The following is a 22,110-nucleotide window of genomic DNA, read 5'->3' on the forward strand; positions in this document are numbered from 1 at the left end:
GATAGAGATAATTCCTCAATTGCAGATCACACAGTTCTTAAATCTATATAATCTTCTTTCAAAGCTTTCTGAATTTCCAGTTCTACAAAATACTGTGAAAGGCAGTTAGAAGCTGGTTAACACAACAAAGCAGATTTAAGAAACAGTCAGATACAACTTAGAAACAAAAAGGTAACAATTTCACTCTTTTAGTCTTGGAAAGACAAAAAAATCAGATATTTACACGTTCAAAAATATAATGCCTTCCTATTGTATGTTGTCATAATAAATTGAGAAAAATATTAACTCCTTAGGTCAGGAACAAGTCAAACCAGTACACCAGTCGAATAGGAAAATAAAATGTGTATTTTTACAAAACTCACAAAGAAAATTCTTCTCGTAGACGTCTTCTATATTGCTTCTTGGGTTTCATGGTATTAAAGTAGGGAAGTTTTATAACATCAGGCCACACAGCTGGACAAGGGCTACCACAGAGTCGACTGAAATTAAAAGACAAGAAAAAATAAAAAGAAGAAGCACAAAGAAGCTAGTCAGCATCATGAGCTCTGGTGATTCTATAAGCAGAAATTATTACCTGCTGAGGTCTGAGAAATATTGGATTTTTAATTTGAGGACATATAAAAGGTGTTACATGATCTTACTAGTCTAAGATAGTGAAGAGAAAATATTCTCACAATAGAACAAAATGATGTCTTCTGTAAAACACATTTTTAATCATTCATACAGGTTTTTCACTAACAATTTTGTTCAGTCACTATTAATTTCAAAGTTGGTCCTACAGTATCACTAAGGAAAAGTGACAGGAAAAGACTAGAAATTTTCATGGAAAATTTTACTGCATAACAGGTAATGAATTACATCTTTTAAAAAACATAATATTGCATTCTTTCTCATATGTTTACTGAACAAAACAAATTCCATCTCAATTTGAGGTCTTCCCCAAATCCTCTATTCTAGCTTCTATTTAACTATCTATTTACATGGTACATCACTAATCTCTGAACTTTCTAGACAAAGAGACCTCTTTTATTTACCTATGAATACTAAAATGAACAGAAAAGAATTTGTTACAGAATAGGCTGAGGGCTGGGAGACAGCATAATAGTTACCAAAAAAAAAAAAAAAAAAAAAGACTTCCATGTACGAGGCTCTAAGATTCCTGGTCCAGGCCTAGCACCACCATAAACCAGAGCTAAGCTGTGCTCTAGTTTCTCTCTCATTAAAATAAAAGACAAATAACCTATTCTGTTTCTTGAGTAAATCAGAACCTTATCTACCCTGTAAGTGTAAATTATTCTGAAAAGTGTGTTTTTTAAGTAAAATAAAAAACAGATACAAAATCTAAAATAGATGGAACATGGCTCTGTTTAAAAAAAGTTTTTTTTTTTAATTTATTAATGAGAAAGATGGACAGAAAACTAGAGCATCATTCTGGCATACATAGTATCAGAGACTAGACTCAGACACTCATACCTGTGAGTCAACACTATCCACTGGGTTCAAAATACAACTTCTATACTTATACAGCACTTTCACAAACTCATGGTAAACCTGGCCACATGCAGAGAAACTTATATAAAGAGTCAAAAGAAAAAAAAATCAATTGGGAAAAGATGACTGAAAAGGAATTCAGATGATGAGGTTACCTATCATTCCTGAGTATTCACAGAACATGCACTGCTATACCTGATCAATTCTAGTTGAGCCAATTCCAGATTAGCTTGAAAGATGGGCTTCTTTGTGAACAGTTCGCCAAGGATGCACCTAGAAAAAAGTATAATTGAAAGGTCAAGAGAAAAATCCCTGGAACCTAGTTAAAGTACCTCAATAAACTTTTCTATCAGGCTGCATTCAAGATTGGACACTTATCTCAGGGAGGAGTGAAACTGTACCTTTATGCCAAGTTGTATCAATCAACATTTCCTCAATCAAGTGAATGAATATACAAGCAAACACACACACACAGCCCAGACCATGCTACTCAAATGTTTTCCACAAAAGAAAACATTTCTTGCAAAAGTACGTTCAGCAGTAGAGTATAAGGATTATTATTACATGTGAAGCACCAAGTTCAGTCCCTGGCACCATCTATGCTCTAATCATTCACTCTTTAAATAAATAAATAAATATTAAATATTTCTGCAGAGAAAATAGTTTGTTAAGGGCCAGGCGGTGGCTCACCTGGTTAAGCACACACATTATAGTGCTCGAGGACCCGATTCAAGCCCCTGGTCCCCATCTGCATCAGGAAAGCTTCATGAGTAAAGCAGAGTTGCAGGTATCTCTGTCTCACTCCCTATCTCCTCCTTTCCTCTCAATTTCTGTCTTTATCCAATAATAAATAAATAAATATAAAAGAAGTTTGTTATAGCTCAAACTTTACTGCTAACAAAAGATAGTCTACTACGGGTAGAAAAAGGGAGAACAGTCCACTATTTGTTTCTACTGTAAATTAAGGAAATAATAAATTTCACTTATGGAACAAAGACATAGCTAACTGGGTAGGGTACAACACTTCAAAATGTATGTGGCCCATGTCCAAGCCCTAGTTCCACAGAAAGTGCTCTAACGCTGGAGCTGCTCCCCACCAACTCCCATGGAATACAAAGGCAGCCTGGAGTGGAAAAACTATCCATGTCAGGGAGGCCACAGACACTAGGGTATCCAGAAACAAACAAATATCCACACTTTGAAGTGACAAAGTGGCTAAACTGTTGAACCTAAGAGCATGAGGTCCTGATTTCAACCCCTGGTATTACATGTACCAAAACTGATACACTTGTCCACCACCACCCCATTAACAAAAAAATAATTTAACCACACCTCAATTTCACAAACATGTTCAACAGTTTGCCTGTAGAAAAAAAAAAAAAAACTTAGTTTGGGTACGGGAGGTGGCACATGAGTTTGATCACTGGAATCTAAGGCATCAAGTCCTGAGTTCAATCCCCAAAATCTCATGTGCCAGAGTGATGCTCTGGTGTGCTCTCCCTCTCCCTCTACACTACTAACCCCTACCCCATTTTGTGTTAACAAAATATTTTAAAAAATAATTAAAAAGATGGGCTCATGCTTTTGAAATAAAGAACATTAGTTTTTATCATGTATCTATTCTGTTGAATTACACTATACTGTAACCCTCTTGGCATTGTATTTCCAAAGAAAAGTTTATCATCAAACAGGTTCATTTTTCAAGGCCTACAAATATATTATCTTTAAATACCTAAGGTTCCTCTCTGCCACAGCATATGAGAAGCTGGGAACTGCATAAAAGCATGACTAGGGTAGTCCAGTGGTAGCGCAGTGGGTTCAGCGCACATGTAAGCGCAAGGACCGGCGTAAGGATCCCAGTGCGAGCCCCCCGGCTCCCCACCTGCAGGGGAGTTGCTTCACAAGCGGAGAAGAAGGTCTGCAGGTGTCTCTCTTCCTCTCCCCCTCTGTCTTCCCCTCCTCTCTCCATTTCTCTCTGTCCTATCCAACAACGATGATGACAACAGCAATAATAACTACAACAATAAAAAACAACAAGGGCAACGAAAGGGAAAATAAATAAATATTTTAAAAAATTTTTTAAAAAAATAACACTGGAGTTTTAAAAAAAAAGCATGACTAGTACTCTAAGACATGGCACAGGAGTAGAGGTCTGGACTTATATAAGGTTCTGAGATCAATCCCAGTTACTACAAATGCTAAAGGGCTACTCTGGCATTATTCTCTTGTGAAAAGAAGTTTTTTTTTTTTCCCAAGTATGTAACAAAGCCCAGGTGGTGGCACAGTGGCTAGAGTATTAGACCGAGAAGCATGATGTTCCAAGTTTGAGTTCCAGCAACACATATATGAGAGTGAAGTTCTACTTACTAATAAATAAATCTTTTAAAAGTATAATTAGGGGAGTCGGGCTGTAGCGTAGCGGGTTAAGTGCAGGTGGCGCAAAGCTTAAGGACCAGTAAGGATCCCGGTTCGAGCCCCGGCTCCCCACCTGCAGGGGAGTCGCTTCACAAGTGGTGAAGCAGGTCTACAGGTGTCTGTCTATCTGTCTATCTTTCTCTCCCCCTCTGTCTTCCCCCTCCTCTCTCCATTTCTCTCTGTCCTATTCAACAATGACAACAATAATAATAACCACAACAATAAAACAACAAGGGCAACAAAAGGGAATAAATAAATAAAATAAATATTTTAAAAAAAGTATAATTAGACAAGAAAATGGAGAAGAAAAAAGGGGGGTCAGATAGGGAACCTCACAACCTAAATTTAGTCTGTAATATATCATGAGGAATAAAAAAAGGTTGAAGAGGGACTTGGGAGATAATGAAGCGGGTTAAGCGCACATGGCGCAAAGCACAGAGACCGGAAAAAGGATGCCGGTTCAAGCCCTGGCTCCCAATCTGCAAGGGAGTCGCTTCAAAGGCTGTGAAGCAGGTCTGCAGGTGTCTATCTTTCTTTCCCTGTCTTTCCTTACTCTCTCCATTTCTCTTTGTCCTATCCAACAACAACGATGACATTAATAACAACAACAATAATAACTACAATAATAAAACAAGGGCAACAAAAGGGAATAAATTTAAAAAAGCTGAAGAATTGCTCCAGATAAAAGAATGAAAACTAAATGTAAATACATAATACTAGACCAAATCCTTTACCTTAAGTAAAAGTTTCCAGGAAATTTTTAGGCGACTGAAAAAATGAGAATAGAAAAGTGGCTAAAATAATAAAGTATTTCTGGATATAACAACTGTTTTTAATTATACTGAAGAATTTAGGAGGGCAGGGCAGTAATAATACACATATGCATATATATATATATACATACACACCCTTCCCCTCAATTTCTGGCCGACCCTATAAATAAATAAATACAGATGAGAGACAGAGAGAGAAAAAGAGAGAGGGTGGGGGAGGGAGATCATGAATTGTCCAACTTGCTTTCAAAGCAAAAAAACAACTCAGGAAAGTTATGTCTGTGTATGCCACATATATACATATGTAAAAATACATTTCAGTCAATGTATATGCACACATGAATATACAAAGGTATACCATTTTATTACACTTTATTATTTTTTTTTAATTTATTTCCTTTTGTTGCCTTTGTTTTATTGTTGTAGTCATTGTTGTTATTGATGTCCTCATCGTTAGATAGGAGGGGAAGACAGAGGGGGGAGGGAAAGATAAGACACCTGTAAACCTGCTTCATTGCCTATGAAGTGACTCCCCTGCAGGTGGGGAGCCGGGGGCATGAACCAGGAACCTTATAGCCGGTCCTTGGGCTTTGTGCCACCTGCGCTTAACCTGCTGTACTACCAACCGATTCCCTATTGCACTTTATTTTATAGTGCTTTTCAGATAGCATTATCAGTGTTAGGGATTAAACAAGGGGTCTCAAGATGCAAGTCCTGTACTCTCACACACTTCAGATATTTATATTTATAAATTGAAAGTTTGAGGGGCCAGGCAAAAGAGCACCTGGTTAGACACAAACTACAGTGTGCGAGGTCCTGGGTTCAAGCCCCTGGTCCCCACCTGCAGTTTCATGAATGGTGAAGTAGAGCTGCAGATGTCTATTTCCCTCTCTATCTCTCCTCCCCTCTCAATTGCTTTCTGTTTCTAGTCAATAATAAATAAAATTTTTTTAAAAAGTTTGTGGCAACTCTATATCAACCAACAGAATATGCTCACCTCATGTCTATGTTACATTTAATTTATACACTACTTTGATTAAATTTACATTTAATTTTTTTTTTTTTTACCTCCAGGTTTACTGCTGGGACTTGGTGCCTGCACTATGAATCCACTGCTCCTGGAGGTCATTTTTCCCATTCTGTTGCCCTTCTTGTTCGTTATTATTATTTTTGCCACTGCTGTTGTATTTGCTCTTGGATAGAACTGGGATAAACCCAGAAAGGAAGGGATGACATAGAGAGGGAAAGAGAAACACCTGCAGACCTGCTTCACCACTTGTGAAGCAAACCCCCCTGGAAGTGGGGCGCAAAGGAGATGGAACTGGCATCCTAACCCTGGTCCTTGGGCTTTGTGCCATGTGCACTTAACCCACTGCGCTACCACCTGACCCCATATACACTACCTTTACAGCCATAAATCTATCTACATTTACAGTGTAATCAAAGTTTCTATATAAGATGGGAATTTAAAAAATAAAATAATATGTTGTCCCTGGCTCCCCACTTGCAGGTGGGTTGCTGCATGGGCGGTGAAGCAGGTCTGCTGGTATCTTTCTCTCCCCCTCTCGATTTCTCTCTGTCCTATCCAACAACAGCTATAACAATAATAACAACGACAACCAGGGCCACAAAATGGGAGAAATGGCCTCCAGGAGCAGTGCCCCAGCAATAACCATGGAGGGGGGGAGGAAAAAAAAAAAGTATGTTGGTAGTGTGTGACTTTTTTTAGTTATTTCTGGGTTTTCATTGCTCTGAGCTGCTTTTATAGACGGAGACACACAAGAGGGTTCTCTTTACCCTGCCACCCTACATTTCTCCAATGTGGTAGGGACAAGACTCAAACTTGGGTTGCACACATGGTAAAACAGCATGCCATTCAAGTGAGCTATTTTGCTTGTCCATGATTTTCTTCCCTATAATATTACTAACTATATTGTGGTGGCATGGAACTGAACCTATATTATTTAAAAGCAAACATGGTGCAGCAGATAGTGAGCATTTATTATATGTATGAGACCCAGCTTTGTTCCCTAGCACCAAATTTGCTCAAGTAGTGTTGTGGTCTCAGAAAATAAATTGTGGGAGTTGGGCGGTAGTGCAGCAGGTGAAGCGCACATGGTGCAAAGCACAAGGACCGGCATAAGGATCCCAATTCCATCCCCAGGCTCCCCACCTGCTGGGGAGTCGCTTCACAGGCGGTAAAGCAGGTCTGTAGGTGTCTGTCTTTCTCTCCCCATCTTGCCCTCCTCTCTCCATTTTCTCTCTGTCATATCAAACAACAATGACATCAATAAAAACAACAATAATAACTACAACAATAAAACAAGGGCAATAAAAGAGACTAAATATTTAAAGAAAATTTTTCAAAAAAAAAAACAAAAAACGAAATCCTTCAGCATCATTTGTGCCAGAATGATCTGACATATGTGTGCATATTCTCTCTAATATTAATCTTAAAATTAAAAAGTGGCAAAATGTTATAATTAACAAATCAAACATGCATGAATCAGAATTATTCTGAATAAAAGATGCCAGATGCATATGATTCATCCCATTTATATAAAATTCTTAATAAGGTTGAAGAGATAGCACAGGGGTTCACACAATGGATTCTCCTGGCAAGGCACCAGAGGTCCCAGGTTCAATCTTTAGCTCTATCATAAGTCAGAGCTGAGCACTACTCTAGTGAAAATAATTTAGAAATGGAAATAAAGATACAAGGACAGTAAACAAAACAGTGGTTACTTGTGAAGAAAACAAATGGAAACTTTTGAAGGTAGTCATTATCTTGGTAGCAGTAATATTCTTCACTGGTGTATACTTTGTGACAAAAATTAATAAATTAAAAGCTTTAAATATATGCAGCTTACTGCATACCTCAATTAAAAGGTTGGGGAGATAGTGCAGTGCTATGCAAAAAGATGTGAATGTGTGATGGTCCACCAAAGTCCCATGTTTACCTCCCCCATCACTACCCATAAGCCAGAGGTGAGCAATGCTGGAATGGGTGGGTAGACAAAGGATTTGGCAGAAAGCACACTTGTTACCATGTGTAAGGACCTAGTGTAGAGACTCAAAGATCTACATAGAAGAAACATGCACAAAAGAAGTTCACAGGTGGTGGAGCAGTGCTACAGTGCTACAGTGCTTCTTTGTTCTCTGATACTCAATGAGAAAAAAAAAAGCAAGTAAATCTGAGAAAGGCTATACTGGTTTTTGGGTTTTTTCGGTGGTTTCATATATTTTTAATTTATTTATTCCTTTTTGTTGCCCTTGTTGTTTTATTGTTGTAGTTATTAATGCCATTGTTGTTGGATAGGACAGAGAGAAATGGAGAGAGATGGGGAAGACAGAGTGGGGGAGAGAAAGATAGACACCTGCAGACCTGCTTCACCCTGTGAAGCGACTCCCCTGCAGGTGAGGAGCTGGGGGCTCAAACCGGGATCCTGACGTCCACCTGCGCTTAACCAGCTGCACTGCTACCACCCTACTCCCTATACTGAAGTTCTTTATAGTAATTATTTTTAAAAAAATTAATGAAAAAACTGACTATTTGAGGAAGCAAACAATGCTTTTCAAGTTATCAGGACTTTTTTTTTGGTCACCAGAATTATCAACAGGGTTTCATGCTTGCATGGTTCTAACACTCTTGGTGACTGTTTCCCCACCCCCTTAGGCAGAAGGTAAGAGATAGGGAAAGAAACAGAAAAGAGGAGACACAGTAGCTCTAGTGGCCTCTATTACCAGCTTTATAAAAAAATAATTTATGGACAAGCTAGATTTAACCCAAAACCCACAGGACTAAAGGATACTTTAGTGTTCAGTTCCTGCCCACACCATATATATATATATATATATTAGTAATATATATATATTAATATATAAGTAATATATATTAATAATATATATATTAAAAGGGGGTGGGGTGGGGGGTAGCACATCTCATTGAGCGCACATGTTAAAATGCACAAGGACCCAGGTACAATCTCCTGGTCCCCACCTGCACAGGGGGAAAGCTTCGCAAATGGTGAAGCAGTGTTGCAGGTGTCTCTCTCCTTCTATCACCCCTTCCCTCTTGATTTCTACCTGTCTCTATCCAATAAATAAATAAAGACAAAAAAAATTTTTTTTAAAAAAAGGTGGTCTAGGAGGTGGTGTGATGGATCAAGTATTGGACTCTGAAGCAGGAGACCCTGACTTTATTTTTTATTTTTATTTTAAATATGTATTTATTGGGTGGGGGTAGATAGCATAATGGTTATACAAAGAGACTCTCATGCCTGAGGCTCTGAAGTCCCAGGTTCAATCCCCCGTACCACCATAAGCCAGAGCTGACCAGTACTCTGGTAAAATAAATCAATAAATGAATAAATGAATTTCAAAAATTATTTATTTATTCATTCATTCCTTTTTGTTGCCCTTGTTGTTTTGTTATAGTTATTAGTGTTGTTGTTATTGATGTTGTCGTCGTTGTTAGATAAGACAGAGAGAAATAGAGAGAGGAGGGGAAGACAGAGGGGGAGGGGAGAGAAAGATAGACACCTGCAGACCTGCTTCACCGCCTGTGAAACAACTCCCCCATCTGTGAAGCAACTCCCCTGCAGGTGGGGAACTGGGGGCTTGAACCGGGAACCTTATGGCCGATCCTTGAGCTTTGCACCACAAGTGCTTAACCGGCTGTGGTTCCACCCGACTCCCAAGATCTTGAGTTTAATCCCTGGCAACATGTATATCAAAGTAATGTCTGATTCTTTCTCTCCTATTTTTCTTGTCAATAAATAAATCTTAAAAAGATAATTTTAAAAAGTTTGGAAGCCAGGCGGTTAAGTGCAAGTGCACATATTAGCATGTGGAAGCACCCAGGTTCAACCCCAGCTCCCCCACCTGCAGGGGGTGCCTCACAAACAGTGAAGAAGGTTTGCAGGTGTTTATCTTTCTCCCTCTCTATCTCCCCTCCCTTCTCAATTTCTCTCTGTCCTGTCCTACCAATTTTAGAAGAAAGAGAGAAAGAAAAAGAAAAAAGAAGGGAGTCGGGCGGTGTCGCAGCAGTTTAAGCACAGGTGGCGTAAAGCGCAAGGACCAGCATAAGGATCCCAGTTCAAGCCCCCGGATCCCCACATGCAGGGGAGGTGCTTCACAGGCAGTGAAGCAGGTCTGCAGGTGTCTGTCTTTCTCTCCCCCTCTGTCTTGCCCTCCTCTCTCCATTTCTCTCTGTCCTATCCAATAATGATGACATCAACAACAACAATAACTACAACAACAATGAAAAACAACAAGGGCAACAAAAGGGAAAATAAATAAAAAATATAAAATTAAAAAAAAAAATGGCAGCTGAGTGTTGGATTTGTAGTGCCATTACTAAGCCCCAGTGATAACCCTGATGGAAAAATTAACATTAAAATATTACCATTAAAATAAACATTAAAAAGTTTATTAATTGGGGGAGGAAGCAAAAGCATAACTCTGGCATATTGTAATTCAATGAGTCACTGATTTGCAAAGAAAATCTGATTTTTCGGGCAGGGGTAGATAGCATAATGGCTATTCAAGTAGATTCTCATGTCTGAGGCTTCAAAGTCCCAGGTTCAATCCCCTACACCACCATAAGCCAGAGCTGAGCAGTGTTCTGGCAATTAAAAAAAAAAAAAAAAAAAAGAAAGAAAAGGAAAGAAAGGAAGGGAGGGAGACAGGAGGAAGGGAGGAAAAAAAGGAAAAGAAATTCTGAATTTTCTAAAATTTTAATTTCCAATTTTTTTTTAATTCAGTGTCCCATTTTTGGTGGTAAAGAAGACATGTAGCCGGGAAAATAGCACAATAGTTATATATCTTCCACAATGGAAACATCAAAATTCCCAAGTTCAATCCCCAGCATTACCATAAGCGACAGCTTAACAGTGCTCTGGTCTTTCTCAGCATCTTTCTCTTTGTATACCTAGCACTAACATTATTTAAATATTTTAAAGCAATATTTTTAAAAGAAATATGAAAAGAATAGCAAATATCTGGGAAACGGGCAGTAGCGCAGTGGGTTAAGCGCACGTGGCGCAAAGTGCAAGGACCAGCCTAAGGATCCTTGTTCAAGCCCCCAGCTGCCCATCTGCAGGGGAGTCGCCTCACAGGTGGTGAAGCAGGTGTCTATCTTTCTCTCCCCTTCTCTGTCTTCCCCTCCTCTCTCCATCCTATCCAACAACAATGATATCAACAACAACAACTATCCAACAACAACATCATCAATAATAACTACAATAAAACAAGGGCTACAAAAGGGAATAAATATTAAAAAAAAGAATGGCAAATATTCTTTCATGAAAGAATAAATATATGAGAATCATTAAGTATAGAGAGCAAGAACAGTGTGTATAGGGTGCAGGGCAGAAAGGTAGTGGGTTAAGCGTAACGACATCAATAACTACAACAATAATAACTACAACAATAAAACAAGGACAACAAATGGGAATAAATAAATATTAAACAGTTTTTAAAAAAAAGAACATCAAAATCACAAAATAACCAAAACTGAATTAGTGGTTATCAATCATTAACAGCTGAAAAGTTAACAAACACACACACATACACATTATGAAAGGAGAAAGACAACTAAACATCACTCTGGCATAAGCAGTGCTAGAAACTGAATTAAGGATGTTATGTATGTAAGTCCAGAGTAATAGCCACTGTGCCACCTCCTAGGCCTCCACTGGCTACATCTTTTTTCCCCCCTTTTACTGCCCTTATTGTTTTTTTTATTGTTGTAGTTATTACTTATGTCATTGTTGTTGGGTAGGACAGAGAGAAATGGAGAGAGATGGGGAAGACAGAGATGGGGAGAGAAAGATAGACACCTGCAGACCAGAGATGGGGAGAGAAAGATAGACACCCGCAGACCTGCTTCACCACTTGTGAAGCAACTCCCCTGCAGGTGGGGAGCCAGGGGCTTGAACTGGAATACTTATGCTGGTCCTTGTGCTTTGCACCACGTCCACTTAACCCGCTGTGCTACGGCCCAACTCACCACTGGCTAGATCTTAAAGAGAGCTACTAGGTGGAGCCAGAGGCTTGATATCCAGCACTGTATATGGCAAAGTAGTACTCTATATCTCCCTTATAAAATAAGCATATATATTTAATTATCTTTATTTATTTATTGGCTAGAGACTATCAGAAATCTAGAGGGAAGTGTGAGAGAGAGACACCTGCAGCACTGCTTAATACTCACCTATAGGTGGGGATTAGGGGCATGAACTTGGGTTCTTGCGCATTGTGACATGTGCATTCAACCAGGGGCACCATGACCTACCCCAAACATGCGTGCGTGCGTGTGTGTTTTAATGGGGAGTGGGAGGAAGTGCAAGCAAGTGGTAGCATACCTGGTTTAGTCACATGACAGTATATAAGGACCTAGGTTCAAATTCCCAGTCCCCAATAGCAAGAGGAAAACTTCAAAGCGGTAAAACAAGTGTTGCAGGTCTGTCTCTGGCAATCTCTCTCCATCCCTTCTCTATCTCCCTCTTCCCTCCAATTTCTCCAAATAAATAAATAAATAAATAAATAAATAAATAAATGCATTAACATTTTAAATAAATAAATAAATAAATAAATAAATAAATAAATAAATAAATAAATGCATTAACATTTTAAAGAAATGGCTGGGGAGATATCAGTGCCATGCAAAGAGACCCTCATGCCTGAGGCTCTGAGGCCCCAGGTTCAATCCCAAACACAACCATAAGCCAGAGCTGAGCAGTGCTCTGGTGTTTCTTTCTCACTGTATAACTAACTCTCTTGCGAAAATTGCAGAACCAGAGTAAGAATCAGAGTAAGGATCGAGCCTCCAGCTCCCCACCTGCAGGGGAGTCGCTTCACAGGCAGTGAAACAGGTCTGCAGCTGTCTGTCTTTCTCTCCCCCCCTCCATCTTCCCCTTCCCTCTCCATTTCTCTCTGTCCTATCCAACAACAACAGCAATAACAATAATAACTACAACAATGATAAAAGAACCAGGGCAACAAAAGGGGAAAAAAATAGCCTCCAGGAGCAGTGGATTCATGGTGTAGGCACCACCCCAGCAATAAGCATGGAGACAAAAAAAAAAAATTTTTTTTAAAGAAATTTTTATAGGGGAGGGGGAGGTTAACGGGTGGCTAAGTAGGTTAAGTACATACATTACCAAGCACTGGCCCTAGGTTCAATTTACGGCACCACATGGGAGCATGATGGATAAAGCCAAGGAAGCTATACAAATGTTTTAGTATCTTTGTCCTCTGCTCACTCTACTTAACTCTCTTTTTTTTGTAAGGACATAGAATGAAAAAAAAAGAAAGAAAAAAATTGGGCCTCCTAGAGAGACTGCATCATGTGAAAGATCCCCAGCATGGGGGGAGTGGGGGGAGGAGCCCTGGGTAGGTGCTAGGAAAACAGCATAATGGTTATGCACAACAACTTCCATGACTGAGGCTGTGGGCTCTGAGGCTCAATTATAAACTAGTGCAGACCTGAGACTCCCAGGTTCAATCCCCCTGCACCACCATGAGCCAATCCCCCTGCACCACCATGTCCCCACCTGCAAGGGAAAGCTTTATGAGTGGTGAAGCAGGGCTGCAGGTCTCTCTCTGCCTCTCTCCCTATCACTCCCTTCCCTCTTGATTTCTGGTTGTCTCTATCCAATAAATAAAGATAATAAAAAAAATTTATTTTAAAAGTTCTAATAATAATCAATGAATTTCTCTGAAACCTGACCCATAGATTATTTCCATCCTTTCAAAACCTGTAAAACATGTAGAAATAAAATGTTCTGGTGCTGGGAATGGAAATTATACATTGTAATCTTATAACCTCGTAGAAACCTATAAATAACAAATGAAAATATTTGTATAACAAATAAAATAAAATGCTTTAAGTGCAACAAGATGTAAATTACAAACAAAAGAAAAAAAGTTGAGTCTCTCATGCCTGAGTCTCAGGTTCAATCCTCCCCCCATAACCCCATTCCCACACACAATAAGCTAAAGTTGAGCAATGCTCTGTTTAAAAAAAAAAAAAAGAAGAAAAAGAAGAGACAAGATCTTACCCACAGCTCCAAACATCTATGGCAGGTGTATAACGCTCCTCTCCCAGCAAAAGTTCTGGAGGCCGGTACCACAGTGTAATGACTTTGTTTGTATAAGGGCGACTATAATATAAAAAATGATAATATATTTACAGTGACCTCTGATCAAAAAAATAATAAGCTGCACAATTCAGGGGTAGATCACCTATGCCTCACATATATAATGCCCTGGATTTGATTTTGGCACAAAACAAGTATAAGGCAAACACTTTATAAAAATTTATGAGAGGGAGTCGGGCAGTAGTGCAGCATGTTAAGCACACGAGGGGCAAGGCGCAAGGACTGGCGTAAGAATCCCAGTTCCAGTCCCTGGCTCCCCACCTGCAGGGGGGTCACTTCACAAGTGGTGAAGCAGGTATGCAGGTGTCTTTCTCTCCCCCCACCTTCCCCTCCTCTCTCCATTTCTCTCTGTCCTATCCAACAACGGCGACATCAATAACTACAACAATAAAACAAGGGCAACAAAAGGGAATAAATATTTTTTAAAAATTTTAATGAGCCAGGTGGTGGCGCACCTGGTTAAGCAGTTGCATTACAGTGAGCAAAGACCCAGGTTCAAGCCCCTGGTCCCCACCTGCAGGAGAGAAAGCCTCACGAGTGGTGAAGCAGGGCTGCAGGTGTCTCTCTCCCTCTCTATCACTCCTCCCCTCTCAAATTCTTTCTGTCTCTATCCATTAAAAAAAAAAAAAAAGATTTAATGAGTTGCATAATTCAGGGGTAGATCACCCATGCCTCATGTATATAAGACCCTGAATTTGAATTTGGCATAAAATTAGTATAAGTCAAACACTTAATAAAAATTTATGAGAGGGAGTCGGGCAATAGTGCAGCGGGTTAAGCACAGGTGGCACAAAGCGCAAGGACCAGCGGAAGAATACCGGTTCAAGCCCCGGCTCCCACCTGCAGGGGAGTCACTTCACGAGCAGTGAAGGAGATCTGTAGGTGTTTATATTTCTCTCCCCCTGTTTTCCCCTCCTCTCTCCATTTCTCTCTGTCCTATCCTATAACAATGACATAAATAACAACAACAATAATAACTACAACAGTAAAAACAAGGGCAACAAAAGGGAATAAATAAATATATTTTTTAAAAAGTGAAAAAAAAAATTATTAGAGGAGACAGAACCAGAGTATAACAATTGAAAACATGACATTACATAGGAGTACCACAACAGCAGGGAAAGCTCTACAGGTAGTGGAGCTGGTAGTGCCTTCTCTCTCTCAGTAATAATAAATTATATATACATATATTAATGGCTTGGAAGGTGGCAGAGTGAATAAAATGTTTTAACTCTAAAGCATGAGGTCCACAGTTTTATTCCTGGCTACACATGTGTCGGAGTGATGTAGCACCCTGGTGTGTTTGTTCTCTTCACTTACACACACAAATTAGGGAAGAAAAAAAAAAAGGCTGGAGGAGGGAAAGATGGAATTATCTTACCACCTCTAATGGCACTTCTGGTCATATAGTCAAAGGATACAAAAAGACTAATTCAAAAGGATAAAATCTAGGTGATTAACACATTTAGGGGTTTCTGACAGTTACTGCCAACCTGTGGAATACAGGGTATATATAAATAAAAAGAATTATTATTCATATATTCTTTTGATGAATGCCTCACCTTTCTTCAGAGTTGTAGAGTCGAGCAAGTCCAAAATCTGCTAGCTTAATTTGCCCACTGTTAAGACAAGAAATCATCTTAAATAAGAGCAGTAGTATCCACATTACAAAGGTCAAGTGTTAATTCACAAAGTTTAAGATTATAAAAATGAATTAATGTGCAGCATAATGGCTATGCAAAAAGACTTTTGTGCCTGAGGCTATGAGCTCCCAGGTTAAATCCCCAGTACCACAAACCAGAATTTAGCAGTGCTCTGGGCTCTGTATCTTTTCCTCGGTATCATAAGTAAATAGGGTGTGGGTAGATAGCAGCATAGCAGCTATGCAAAATGACTAAGGCTTCAAAGTCCCAGGTTCAATCTCCCACACCAACATAAGCTAGAACTGAGCAGTGCTCTGGATATTAAATAAAAATAAATAAATAAAATGAATTAACCTCTGCTTTTCTTATCCTTATATAGTTTTTCCTTCAGATTAAGTCACTTAAAACTGCTAGATTAAATATTTATTTGGGAGGAAATGAGGACTGTGCTGTTCTATATTTTAAAAGGTGAGATAAAAAAATAAAAATAAAAAAATAAAAAGATGAAATGAGGGGTCGGGCAGTAGCACACATGGCACCAAGTGCAAGGACAGGAGTAAGGATCCCGTTTGAACCCCTGGGTCCCCACCTGCAGGGTGGTCGCTTCACAAGCGGTGAAGCAGGTCTGCAGGTGGTTTTCTCTCCCCCTCTCTTTCTGTCCTATCTAACAACAGCAGCAGCAATAACAACAATAAACAACAAGGGAATCAAAAGCCTTCAGGAGCAGTGGATTCATGGTGCAGGCTCCGAGCCCCAGCAATAACCCTGGAGGCAAAATAAATAAATAATAATGAGATAGGTGTATGAGGGAGCCGGGTGCTGGCTCACTCAGTTGAATGCACATTGTATCATGTGCAAGGACCTAGGTTCAAGCCCGTCCGCACCTGAATGGGGGGAAGGTTCGCAAATAGTGAAGCCATGCTGCATGTGCCTGTTCTCCCCCCTCCCATTTTATGTCCCCTTCATCTCAGTTTCTCTCTGTCTCTACCTAATGAAAATACAAATACATTTTAAACAGCTAGATTTATGAGGTTTTTAATAGCAAGATTCAATTCACAGTACTTGACTGACTCAGGTTTGAACGAAATAGTAACAAAATATACTTTTTACAACATCAGGAAAAAAATGTGTTGAAGAAATTAGGGAAGGGGCAGTGGTGCACCTAGTCAAGCATACATATTCTCAATATGTGCAAGGATATGGGTTCAAGCCTCCCGATACGTATCTACAAGGGAGATGTTTCATGAGCAGTGAAGCAGGTCTGCAGTTGTCTTATCTTTCTCCCTTTCTTTTTCTTTTTATTTTAATTTTATTTATTTATTCCCTTTTGTTGCCCTTGTTGTTTTATTGTTGTAGTTATTATTGTTGTTGTCGTCGTTGTTGGATAGGACAGAGAGAAATGGAGAGAGGAGGGGAAGACAGAGAGGAGGAGAGAAAGATAGACACCTGCAGACCTGCTTCACCGCCTGTGAAGCGACTCCCCTGCAGGTGGGGAGCCGGGGTTCGAACCGGGATCCTTATGCCGGTCCTTGTGCTTTGTGCCACCTGCGCTTAACCCGCTGCGCTACAGCCCGACTCCCTCTTTCTCCCTTTCTATCTCCCCTTCCCCCCTCTATTTCTCTCTGTCCTATCCAAGAAAACAGATAAGGAGGTTAGTGCAGCGAGTTAAGTGCACGTGGTGCAAAGCGCAAGGACCGGTTTAAGGATCCCGGTTTGAGTCCCCCCATCTGCAGGGAAGTCGCTTCGAAGCAGGTCTGCAGGTATCCTTCTTTCTCTCCCCCTCTCTGTCTTCCCCTCCTCTCTACATTTCTCTCTGTCCTATCTTTATAACAACGACATCAATAACTACGACAACAATAAAAAACAAGGGCAACAAAAGGGAAAATAAATAAATAAAAGTCTTTAAAAAAAATAGAAAAGGAGAGAGGGAGGAATGGAAGAAGGGAGGGGGAAAAAGGGAAAAACCAGTCACTAGGAACAGAGGATTTATAGTGTCAACCCCTAACAATAATCTAGCAATTAAAAAAAAAAAGTAATTAGGTATACCATGTATCTACAACTGTCCTATAAATCATCATTTCCTTAATAAAATGATTTGGAGAAAAAGTTATGAGGTGATAATTTTACCAGAGTGGATCAAACATAACGGGATGGGAGTCGGGCGGTAGCGCAGCAGGTTAAGCGCAGGTGGCGCTAAGCACAAGGGCCCGCGGAAAGATCCCGGTTCGAGCCCCCGGCTCCTCACCTGCAGGGGAGTCACTTCACAGGCGGTGAAGCAGGTCTGCAGGTGTCTGTCTTTCTCTCCCCCTCTCTGTCTTCCCCTCCTCTCTCCATTTCTCTCTGACCTATCCAACAACGACATCAATAATAACTACAACAATAAAAAAAACAAGGGCAACAAAAGGAATAAATAAATAAATAAAATTTTTAAAAAAAATTTATTGAAAAAAACATAACGGGATAACTCAAGCAGAAAAAAGGAAATATAATAAAATGGTAATTATCTATATATTAATTATAATAACCTGACCCACATACAAATTTCCAGGAAACAGGAAAGATCTTATGTTAGAAAGAATTTAAAGATGATCAACGGGACAGAAACATTAAACTATGTAACTACTAACAATAAAATTTTAAATTAGGGACAGCTAGAGAATCACTGAGTCCGGTGCCTAGTTTGTGCCATGTGCATGTAGCACCAGCACCACACAGGAAGATGCCACTGGCACCAGATGCTATGGTGTTTCTCCCTCTCTGTGGCTATTTGAATAAAAAAGTAACCCAGAGTGGTGAACCTGTACCTGTACATAGATAATTCACCAGCTCTGCAGAAATGAGAAAGAAGTAAGTCTGGGTGGGATAGATAGCATAATAGTTATGCAAAGAAACTCTCAAGTCTGAAGCTCCAAATTCTTGGATTCTGTCCACTGCACCACAAAAAGCCAAAGTGGAGTGGTGCTCAGTATATATATTCTTTTTTAAAAAAATATTTATTTATTTATTCCCCTTTGTTGCCCTTGTTTTATTGTTGTTCTTGGATAGGACAGACAGAAATGGAGAGAGAAGGGGAAGACAGAAAGGGGGAAAGAAAGACAGACACCTGCAGACCCGCTTCACCACCTGTGAAGTGACGCCCCTGCAGGTGGGGAGCCAGGGGCTCGAATCAGGATCCTTATACCGGTCTTGCGCTTTGCACCACCTGCGCTTAACCCACTGGGCTCAGTATACATATTCTCTGACCAATTCCTTGCTTCTATCTCACAGTAACTTTTAATTTTTAATTATATATTTAAATATTTAATTATTCATCAATATGCGCGAAAGTCTCATTTCTATTTAGTAATTAAAATGAACTGGGGCCTGGGAAATAGCTCACCAGATAAAATGTACTTTATTATGCATTGAGGACCCAGGTTTGAGACCCCAGCCATCACATAGGAGCACCATGCAAAGGGTAAGTGTCATAAACAGAGACAGAGTGCTGATGTTTGTCTCTCTCTCTCTCTCTCTCTCTGCCACTCACACTCATACTTATTTCTTTAATGTTTTAAATTTTATTCTATTTAGTTATTTTTGGATACAGAGAGAAATTGAGAGAGAAGGAGAAGCTAAGAGACATTTAGCATAGCTTCACCAAATATGAAATTTCCCCCTTGGGCAGCTTCCCCCAGAGCTTTGAACAGTGATCCCTGATACACTGTAACTGCGAGTTCTAATGGATGTGCCACCCAGCAACTTCATACTCTTATTTTAGAAAATAAAACCCTTAGGGGGCAGGAGAAAGGGAGTAAACTTTGGGGGCCTGGTACGTAATTAAAAAAAAATCAAAAAGGGCATGGGGGATAGATAGCATAATGGTTATGCATGGGATAGATAGCATAATGATTATGCAAAGAGACATTTGTGCCTGAGGCTCTAAGGTCCCAGGCTCAATCACCCACACTACCATAAGCCAGAGCTGAGCAGTGCTCTGGTGTAAATAAATAAATAATCCAACAAACAAATAAATAAATAATAAAAACTCCTGTGCTGGGTGCACCTGGTTGAGCACACTTGTTACCATGTGCAAGAACCTGGGTTCAAAACCTCAGTTCCCATCTGCAGGGGGAAGCTTTACAAATGAAGCAGTACTGCAGGTATTTCTCTTCCTATATATCTCCCCCTTCTATCTCAGTTTCTCTCTATATCTAATAATAATAATAATGAGGGGACAAAAATCAAACAAGACAAAACATCCAGAGCAGCAGAACTGTGCAGGCAGGAAGTCCCAGGGAAAAAACAGGCAACAAACGGAGGGGGGTTGGGGGAAGAAGATCATGGAACCTAGTCATACTTTCTCTTTCATTAAGTATTTGCTCTTCCATGTTCAGATGAGGACTCTTTACCACTCTCTTCACGAAACTTCACCCAGAGTTTTCTGTGCAAAGTTACAAAAGCTGGATGAATTAGACTACGAGACGCCTGCATGCTGCAAAGTAAACTGAGGAGTAAGGGAATCAGCCATTTTTCTCTAGAACTATCAGCTTAATGAATATGGAAATCAGGCACTACGCCAAACTACAGCCGTCCTTGACCTGAGATATCATCTATGAAAGAACAAGACAAATAGAATAAAATATATTAATATTAATGGCATGATCCAGGAAAGTGCACACTAATGCCCACCATCACATTTTTTTTTTTTTTTTTTTTTGCCTCCATAGGACATAGGTTTGCCTCGCTAGAACAGAGAGAAATTGAGACGGGAGGGAGAAAGGGAGATACCTGAAATCCTGCCTCACCGCTTGTGAAATGTCCCCACTACAGGGGAGAGCCAGGGGCTGAAAACACAGGTTCTTGTGCAGGTCCTTGAGCTTCATATTATGTGCGCTTAACTGGATGCCCCTCTGCCTGTTTATTTCCTTTTTTTTTTTTTTAATAATTTCTCTATTGGGGAATTAATGTTTTACATTCAACAGTATGTTTATTTCTTTCTTTCTTTTGAATTGGATAGACAGAGAGACATTGAGAGGGGAAAGGGAGAGAGACAGAGATACCTGCAGTCGTTACTTCACAACTCGTGATGCTTCCCCACTACAGGTGGGGACCAAGGACTTGAACCTGTGTATTTGCACACTAAATGTGAGTGCTTAACCAGGTGTACCAACACCTGGCCCCTCTGCCTGATAATTTCTTACCAAACCTGAGATTGAACACTCTGATCAATGTACCACTATCATAAGTTGCTATTGATATTTAAGAACACTAGATGATGGCAAATATAACAAATTTGAACTTACCTACAACCCAAATTAACTAGCTGAAACTATTAAGAGTGCTAAGAGAGGAGGGAAATGTTTGATTTCATTTGGTTACCTGTTGTTCAGCAAAATGTTAGAACATTTAATATCCCGATGCAGGAAATTCTTTTTATGACAGTAATCCAATCCTTCCATTAGCTGTTTCATGAAAGACTTGATATGGTCCTCAGAAAAGTGCACCAAACCAGATTCCAGCAGTCCCATTAAGTCATGATCCATATATTCAAATACAAGATAAAAGGCACCTATACAAGATAAAAAAAATTTGAAAACGAGGAAAAAAATATAACTGTAATGACTAGTGGTCAAATGTTAATGAAGTTTTTCAGCAAACAGTAATATTTTCTGGAATAATCACTTAATTTTATAAAGAAAGTGAATTAAGAGTGGCATAAAATTTTGCCCTTTTGGGAGTAGGGTGGTAGTGCAGTGGGTTAAGCACTGGTGGCACAAAGTGTAAGGACCAGCATAAAGAAACTAGTTTGAGCCCAGACTCCCCACCTGCCAGGGAGTCGCTTCACAGGTGGTGAAGCAGGTCTACAGGTGTCTATCTTTCTCTCCCCCTCTCTGTCTTCCCCTTCCCCTCCTCTCTCCATTTCTCAGTCCTATCCAAAAATGATGATATCAATAACAACAACAATAATAACTATAACAATAAAACAAGGGAAACAAAAGGGTATAAACAAATATTTTTAAAATTTTTCAAAAATTTGCCCTTTTGAGAGTGAGGCTCTGGGTTCTTTCTCTCTCTCCCTATCTAATGTTAAAAAATAAAATAAAGGGGGTCGGGCGGTGGCGCAATGGGTTAAGCGCATGTGGCGCAAAGCGCAGGGACCGGCGTAAGGATCCTGGTTCGAGCCCCCGGCTCCCCACCTGCAGGGGAGTCGCTTCACAGGCGGTGAAGCAGGTCTGCAGGTATCTTATCTTTCTCTCCCCTTCTCTGTCTTCCCCTCCTCTCTCCATTTCTCTCTGTCCTATCCAACAACGAATTGTGTCAACAAGGGCAATAATAATAGCCACAACAAAGCTACAACAAGGGCAACAAAAGGGGGAAAAAAAAAAAAAAAAGGCCTCCAGGAGCGGTGGATTCATGATGCAGGCACCGAGCCCAGCAATAACCCTGGAGGAAAGAAAAAATAAATAAATAAATAAAATAAAATAAAATAAAATAAAATAAAATAAAATAAAATAAAATAAAATAAAAGGAGGCCAGGTGGTGACACACCTGGTTGAGCGCACATGAACCCAGGTTCAAACCCTTAGTCCCCACCAGCAGTTGGAAAACTTTTTGAGTTGTGAAGCAGGGCTGCAAGTGTGTCTC

The 22,110-nt window shown here is 39.8% G+C and overlaps 1 protein-coding gene across 4 annotated transcripts in view; it reads right to left on the reverse strand.

Moving 5' to 3' along the window:
• Positions 1-22,110, reverse strand: part of CDK12 (cyclin dependent kinase 12) — a 105,036-nt gene that overhangs the window by 39,465 nt on the left and 43,461 nt on the right. For all 4 annotated transcript variants that reach the window (XM_060203576.1, XM_060203575.1, XM_007530940.3 and 1 more), the window contains exons 6-10: positions 20,845-21,034; positions 15,406-15,462; positions 13,745-13,846; positions 1,687-1,764; positions 363-479 (exon numbers count right to left, since the gene is read on the reverse strand). In XM_060203576.1, the coding sequence (XP_060059559.1) occupies positions 363-479; positions 1,687-1,764; positions 13,745-13,846; positions 15,406-15,462; positions 20,845-21,034 (544 nt within the window). The remainder of the gene's footprint in view (positions 1-362; positions 480-1,686; positions 1,765-13,744; positions 13,847-15,405; positions 15,463-20,844; positions 21,035-22,110) is intronic.

The sequence above is a fragment of the Erinaceus europaeus genome, chromosome 12 (assembly GCF_950295315.1).
Source record: "Erinaceus europaeus chromosome 12, mEriEur2.1, whole genome shotgun sequence".
Classification (NCBI taxonomy): domain Eukaryota; kingdom Metazoa; phylum Chordata; class Mammalia; order Eulipotyphla; family Erinaceidae; genus Erinaceus; species Erinaceus europaeus.